The 7,733-nt window shown below is 36.1% G+C and overlaps 1 protein-coding gene across 1 annotated transcript; it reads right to left on the minus strand.

Moving 5' to 3' along the window:
* Window positions 1-310: 310 nt before the first annotated feature.
* Window positions 311-2,173, minus strand: LOC140005850 (uncharacterized). Its single transcript, XM_072046971.1, has 2 exons — window positions 1,307-2,173; window positions 311-1,225 (listed from the first exon to the last, which is right to left on the minus strand). Exons 1-2 carry the CDS (start codon window positions 2,171-2,173, stop codon window positions 311-313), a joined length of 1,782 nt encoding a protein of 593 aa, XP_071903072.1.
* Between the last annotated feature and the right edge of the window lie 5,560 nt (window positions 2,174-7,733).

The raw sequence follows: 7,733 nt of genomic DNA on the forward strand, positions 1-7,733 counted from the left end.
ACTAACATCAATTTTTGTACGAGCCGTGCTCAAGAAGGGCCTCCCCAACAAAATTGGTGATGGATTTGGAGAACGTTCATCACCCATATCAAGAATATAAAAATCAGCAGGGAACACTAAATTGTTCACTTGCACTAACACATCTTCTATCATCCCATCGGGATAAGCATTAGTTCTATCAGCCAATTGAATTATAATGCCAGTTTCCTTTAAGGGGCCCAAATTCAGAGAAGCATAAATAGCCTTGGGCATCACATTTATGGAGGCTCCTAAATCTAACATGGCATTCCTAATGCTAGTGTTCCCTATTTTACAAGGAATAGTGAACATACCTGGGGTCTCTGCACTTGGGCGGAAGTTTTCTTTGAAGCACGGCAGATACGTTCTCTCCCACAATTATCCTTTCATCTCCCTTCAGTTTCTTCCTATTGATGCATAGGTCCTTCAAAAATTTGGCATACCGAGGTACTTGCTTAATTGCGTCAAGTAAGGGGATATTTATCTCCACCTTCCTAAACATCTCCAAAATTTCCTTTTCCTTGTCTTGCTTTTTCGGCCTTTCCAACCTGCTAGGAAAAGGTGGTGGGTTAGGCTTAATTGGAACCACTGGGTTACGTATTACCTCTTTATTTGTGCCGGGAGTTCCTTCTTCCTCAAGCTCCTTCTCAATGCGGTCCTTATTCTTGTCCTTCGGAGCCATTGGTGCTGGTCCTTCAATCTCTTTCCCACTCCTGAGGGTCATTGCACTTACATTCTTGGGATTCACCTCAGGTTGGGATGGAAGTTTTCCCTTCCCCTGGGAGTCTAGTCGGTTGACAATTGAGGCTAATTGACTCATCTGATTCTCCAAGTTTTGCATACGTGCTTTCATCTCTTGATTGCTGGCCTCAGTGTCCTGTTGAAATTTCATAGTATTAGAGGCTATGGTTTTAACCATGTCTTCTAGGGACATACCTGAGGCAGAGGAGGGTTGATTCCTTGTTTGATATTGTTGCTGGAAACCCTGTTGTCTATTGGGGATGAAATTTTGTTGCTTATTTCCCCCATAGCTCAGATTTGGATGATCCCTCCAACCCGGATTGTATGAGTTGGAATAGGGGTCATACTGTCTACGTGGCATGGGCATGTTACCAGCCATGTTTGCTTGCTCAATTCCCTCCTCTTGTAACTGTGGGCACGAGTCGGTGGTATGACCAATATTCGTACAAATCCCACACACTTTGGCCTGCTATACATTTCCTACAGCTATCTGTCGAACAAATGAGGTTAATTCAGATAATTGCTGTTCAATGAAAGATGAACTTACCTCGTTGACCTTTCTCGTAGGAACATCTGCTCTCGTACCAAACTGCTGGCAATTCTCTGCCATTCGCTCGATTAAGTTCCATGCCTCCTGGGTAGTCTTATTCACCAGTGCACCACCACTTGCTGCATCAATGATATTTCTATCGTTCATCAGTAGTCCCTCGTAGAAGTACTGAATCAGCAGTTGATCACTTATTTGGTGATGCGGGCATCGGGTACGCAGCCTGGTGAACCTCTCCCAATATTCATACAAGGATTCCCCGTGAAATTGCTTGATGCCACATATTTCCTTCCGCAAACTAGCAGCTCTGGATGCAGGGAAATATTTTTCAAAAAATTTTTTCTCCATCTCTGGCCACGTGGTGATAATGCCTGCAGGTAGACAGTATAACCAGTCCTTTGCCGAATCCTTTAGAGAGAAAGAGAAGGCCCTTAATTTAATTTGTTCATCAGTTACTCCCGAAGGTTTCATACTCGAACACACCACATCAAATTCCTGCATGTGTTTGTGGGGTTCCTCTCCTGGCAGACCATGAAAAACAGGCAACAAATGTATTAAACCAGGTTTTAATTCAAAAGCTGCATTCTCACTAAGGCGAGGAAAAGTTATGCAAAGAGGTTGTTGGGTCAAGTTTGGAGCAGCCAACTCCCTTAATGTTTGTGTATTTGCCATGACGACGTTCTCTTGGTGTGAATCACTTGAAGTGCCGCCAAACGAATATGCTGGTTCAACTTCGGGCTCAGGTCTCTGAGATATGGCATTGGAGTGCTCCTCTCTGAACTGTCTGGTTTCTTTCCTTGTTCTACGCGCGATTTTCTCTACTTCAGGGTCAAAAACCAATTCACCTGTACGAGAAGACCTAGGCATACACTAGAAAAATACCAGAAAATTAGAGCAAAAATGAACTTAAAAAGAAACAAATAATAACAAAGTCCCCGGCAACGGCGCCAAAAATTGACAGGGCGTCAGCCTGTGCAATAATAATAATAAATATAGAACCTAGCTACCACTAAGAGCAGTCAATAACTAATCCTAGGTACTGGAGTAGGGACTCTAGGTGTGCAATGGGTTACTTGATTCACCCTGTTCCCGAAGAGTTTGCTTAATCCGATATATCAGAATTAATTAATTGACAAAAATTACTAAATAGTAGACAGTGGCAAGTAGGGTCGTCTCCTCAGGAACTGGAGATATCTGTCTCTTTTTAAGATCCAATTGATAAGGGGGGATTTCACCGGAATGAAACTAAAAATAATTAGACAATTTAATTAAAAATGAATAAATCACTAGCACAAATATAGCAGGAATTTAATCAGAAATAAATAAATTTTAGCCAACAATGCAACTATTCAGGCACAGTCCATTTATCCGATCATTGATGTAGGAGAGGTTCACTTAATTTATTAATAGGCTAGTTATAGTCTGACGACCAATTTTTCCTTAAATTATTGATAACCAAGGTACGACCGTTGATTAACCCTAATCAGCAAATACTCCTAGGTACGACCATAGGAATTAATTTTCCAATTGCATTAATAACTAGAAAAACCTAGCCCTAATCAATAACATGCTACGAGGGTTATTTAAATTAGATCGCACGTTCCCCTAATGTGTAAACACACCAGTTGCCACTAATATTAATCAATCAAACAATTACGGATTTAATTGACTAAATTGGCACGAGATTAATAAATCACATTGAACATCGGGCCCTTGACATCCAATTAATAAAATAATCCCATGAAAATTCAAGCAGACAACGTGCAAATATTAATAAATAAAGGAACACGTGAAAACTAATTAGATCTCACAGATTTTTGGGACTGCGCTGTCGAGTTGACCCTTGACTAGATGGAAGACTTAGCCACGCCGCATAATTAAATCACCACACGAATTAATAGATTGCAAAGGCATTGCGTTTTCTATTAAGAAGCAAGGAATAAAAGGTATTTTTCCCCGTTGGGGAATATTGTCGAACACCTGACGTGTATCAGAGGCCAATCCAGGAAAAAGAAAGGAAAAACTAACGACTAGGCTAAGAAACTAAACTAAAAAAACGGTCCCTTGCTTCTGTACGTTTGTTCCTTTTAAAGAAACAAGAGGGAGTTGACTAAAGCCATCTCCTCTGCGGTCCCACCACAATTAGGAAAAACCCCAAAAGAGATTCCAAGCAGCAACCTCTTTACGTCCTTTTTCCTTCTCAAGCCAAAAGGATGACTAAGGCTTCAATTTCCGTGGGCCAGGCCGACTCCATGTCTTCTCTCCAGTGGTCCCCTTCAATTGGCACAAGTCTGCCGAATTTTTTCTTAGTTTTGCATCTCTGTACGTTGCTTTCTCCTTAAGAGCCCAATGACTAATGCTATTCCATGGGCCTCCACCAATTGGCACAAGACTCCAAATTTCTACTTAAAGTCCCTCTTTTTTTGGTATATTTCTGCTTCATTCCTGAAATTAAATCCAGATACCAAATATAAGTAGATATCAGCAATTAACACAATATTTAGCAGGGATAAAAGGGGAAATTACTAATAAAATTACTAACAAATGACACCCTATCAAATATCATTCTCCATTTCTCTACTCATTTCTCCAATATTTCACTTGATATTATAGTAGCTTATTTTATTAGTTTTATAACATTAACCAATTTTTTTGGTTTTAATAGGAAGTAACTGAAAGCAAAGAACATTTATGCTTACTTTTATGACTTAGGGTTCGTGTATTTGGTGTCCTAAGAACACATAATAAAAAGTGGATCTAATGCTGTTTTTTTTTTTTTCTTGGCGAGATGGCAAGTTTAATCTGTAAATTTATTACAATTCAAGGGATAAATGACAATTTTAATGTCATTATTGTGCCCTTTAAGGCACTAAATATAAGTAAATGTTCAACCGCATATTATGTTTAAAAAATTAGTTAAATGGCCGCTATGGGAGTCCGCGACGAATGATGAAATATTTTTGGGTTCTGTTACGGGAAATAAGGAGAAAATGTTTAGAAGTTGGACCTTTTCAGGTTTTTAAGCTTTCAATTTTTATAGGACCGTTCATCATGGATGGAATCAGAAATTTTCTGTTGAGGAGGCGAATTTCGATTCAATTAAATCTTAAGTATGTAACTTCAAAATATTTTTAATTTTTTATGAGGGCAAAAGTTAAATTTATAAAGATTTTTTCTTTGAAATTTTTAATTTTTTAAAAGAAAAAGACTTAATTTTTCAAAACTTGGGGGAGGGGCCCGCCCCCTTAGTTCCGTCCCTACCATTCATAAGTTTAAAATGTTTTATTTATTTTCCTATGCATACTAGGATGAACAAGAGAAGGAAGATGAAACATTTTTTTTTAATTTTAATTCCTGCATTTTAATTTGGGAAACTATAGGAATTTATGATTTTTGAGTTAGATTTTTTAGCTTTTGATTTTCTTTATTTCATTTTTTTAGTCAAATGTGTTCAAGTTTGGTTTGTTTTTTCATCAAGTTCGGTAAACTTGTGCCAACTTCTATACAAATTGAACTCGACCGTGCTCTTATAAATCCGAATTTATTTTAAATTTGAATAGCCTTATTATTGTAACACTTAACTCTTATCGTTTTGATATATGTAGCAAACTTTAGGGACCGATAAATATAGGAGAAAGGGCATTCAAACTGCCTCACGATAATTCAGCGGAGGCGCATAGCTTTTAAGGCTATAGCAATAGTTAATGGATTAATGATTTTGGTGTTAGTGCAAAAATTTTCTTATGCTAGTGTATTTGGATGATGCATGCTGCATAATTATGCCGAAAGTTCTTAAGTGAGATCGTAGCAAAAGGCTTAAATTCAGTTTTTTTACGGGGTCAGAATTCAGTTTCTGAGAAAAGAAGGAAATTAAAGTTAATTTGAGTAAAATTTAGGGTAAATTATATGTAATCTTCCTGTGGTTTCATCTATTGCCACATGATCCTCTAACGTTTCAAAATGTGCACTTCACCCCCAATGATTTTATGTAAAGTAAAAATTCAATAAAAATATTCTATGTAATGTCGTTAGTTGAAATACTAATAGTGACCTTATTTAAATGTTACATCAATAGGTGATTTAATCACCTTGTGTAAAAGCAGCATAGGGAGATTACATGGATAAATGTAAAATTCAGAGGAGGTAAAGTGGGTATTTAAATAAACCATAAAGGAGTTCTATGAATATTAAGATTGTTGGCAAACATCTTGAGATACACCTTAGGATTTCCAGTTCCATCATGTTTGACATATTAGTAAGATTTTACCACACAAATTTTTAAAGTGGTTTGATATAAATGCTTTAACTGATTGTGCATTCTATCCATTTTTTCACTTTACATAAAATCACAAGGAGTTATGTAGCTATTATAAAACCTTAGGGAAGTCATTTGACATTATGTAAAATTACAGGGGGATAATAAGTAATTTACCCTAAAATTTAAGGATATGAGAATGCAACAATAGATTATGTAACATACCTAGGAAATGTATACATCATACATTCCAACAATTGAGTCATTGTGTCTGTTGGCCTCAAGTGTATGGCCGATAGTCCTAGACCCTACTCGTTAAGAATTCTTGAGCCTATATATGTAAGCTTTTGAGTTCTCTGTCAGTCACTGAGCTTCAATTTCCACCTGGGATCAGTTCGTCTGACTCAGAAATGGAGCAAAATGGGACTACAACCCCACGTCGAGAAGCTGGCTATAGCAGTCTTGTGTTTGCAGTGAATGGAGAGAAGTTTGAGGTGGCAACTATTGACCCTTCAACTACTTTGCTTCAGTTCTTGCGTAATCATACTCGTTTCAAGAGTGTCAAGCTCAGCTGTGGTGAAGGTGTCTACTTCTATCCGTTGATTTGTTTACTGTTTCTTGAATTCTTGATGAATGTTTTGGGTTTTTATTTATCAGTTCCTATTTGCTGTTGTGATTTGTTGAACTGTTTTTAAGGCGGATACGGAGAGCATGAAACATATTGATCCAAAACCACTGCAGGTTGACTAATGATTACGTTGCCCGGTTTTTTTTCTGGCTCTTTATTAATCTCTTATAAGTTTCTGCCTTCTCATATGTTGTTGAGGTTTCTTTTGCTGAGGGTGGTGGTGTTGTTGAAGGCTTAGGATTCAGAGGCTGGTTCCATTGCAGGAATCAGTTATTTTCATAAGCAATGATCTTGATAACACTTAATTACCAATAAAACAGATTCTCCAGAATCCAATTTTTGGAGTTCAGATTGCATAAGCCAATGTCGAACGGAATGATATCTTATTGGATCCCCTTCTAATAGTTGACATAGGGTGGTGAGTGCCAAAAGTTTCTTATTTTTTTTCATGAATAGTAATAGACCACATGCTTTGCGCTTGAACGTGATGCTTTTGAATTTTCTTTTTTCTCCCCTCAAAATTTTGAGAAAATCAATTGATTTGAAGAAATAAATGTAATTGGGACAAGAAAAGAGTGATATTTAGTGTTTGTACTGTTTTATATTTTATGTGAATTTGGTATGTCGCAACCAACACAAACACACAAGCAAAAAAACATCCTTCGTTTCAAGAGCACTTTTGTTTTATAGGAGTATCAATGTTTTCGTCTTTCTGTTAAATTTGAGTAACCTAAATGTTCTTTTTTATACCATTTCAGATTAAAATTTTCACCTTTTTGAGTAATTTGTTGTTCTCCCTTACATCATTATATGAACTTTTTATCAGTTTTAGTGAGTTTTTTTTTAGTTTTTTTTTTATTAATGGTGGATTGTAAAATGATTCGCAATGTCATTGCTTATGACACTATTTAAACTATATTGAAATTTCATTCCTCAAATTTTAATAGTTTAAATTTGAAGAGAGATCTTTTGATTTAGTAACGCTTGTTTACGTTTCTCATTGATGACATGGTTTATGATTATAAAGTTTATACGATTGACAATTGTAAATTGTTAGGATTAATTATTACAAAATAGCCAAACTAATGAGGAATTTGAATATATTTTAATTCACCTTTGTCGTTGTTACTATAATTGACATTGATGTATATTATATTCATTGATTATAGTTTAATGCTGTCAGTTATTACAAGAATATCCATAGTAAAGTTTGTTCAATTTATTTTGGGCAAATTCCACTCTACCCCCTGTGGTTTAGTATTTTTTCACATAACCCCCATATGGTTTCAAAAGCTATACATAACCTCCTTATGATTTGGATTAAAGTGTCAAAGTAACGTAAATAGTCACTTATAACGACGTCACTTAAAATATCAAAAATACCCTTATGTAAAGTTGAAATTTATGTATTAACCAAGGGGGTTATATGTATATTTTGAAAATCATAAGGGGGTTATATGGTAAAGTATTAAACTATAAGGGGGTTATATGTTAAAATATAAAAATCATATGGGGTCGATGTGTCATGTATTTATAAGGGTAAT

The sequence above is a fragment of the Coffea arabica genome, chromosome 1c, assembly GCF_036785885.1.
Source record: "Coffea arabica cultivar ET-39 chromosome 1c, Coffea Arabica ET-39 HiFi, whole genome shotgun sequence".
NCBI lineage: Eukaryota > Viridiplantae > Streptophyta > Magnoliopsida > Gentianales > Rubiaceae > Coffea > Coffea arabica.

Excerpts from the sequence above, each read along its gene's own strand:
- LOC140005850 (XM_072046971.1), bottom strand. The coding sequence starts at position 2,173 with ATGCCTAGGTCTTCTCGTACAGGTGAATTGGTTTTTGACCCTGAAGTA. Across the intron at positions 1,226-1,306 it reads CTACGAGAAAGGTCAACGAG|GCCAAAGTGTGTGGGATTTG; the intron begins GTAAGTTCATCT and ends AATGTATAGCAG.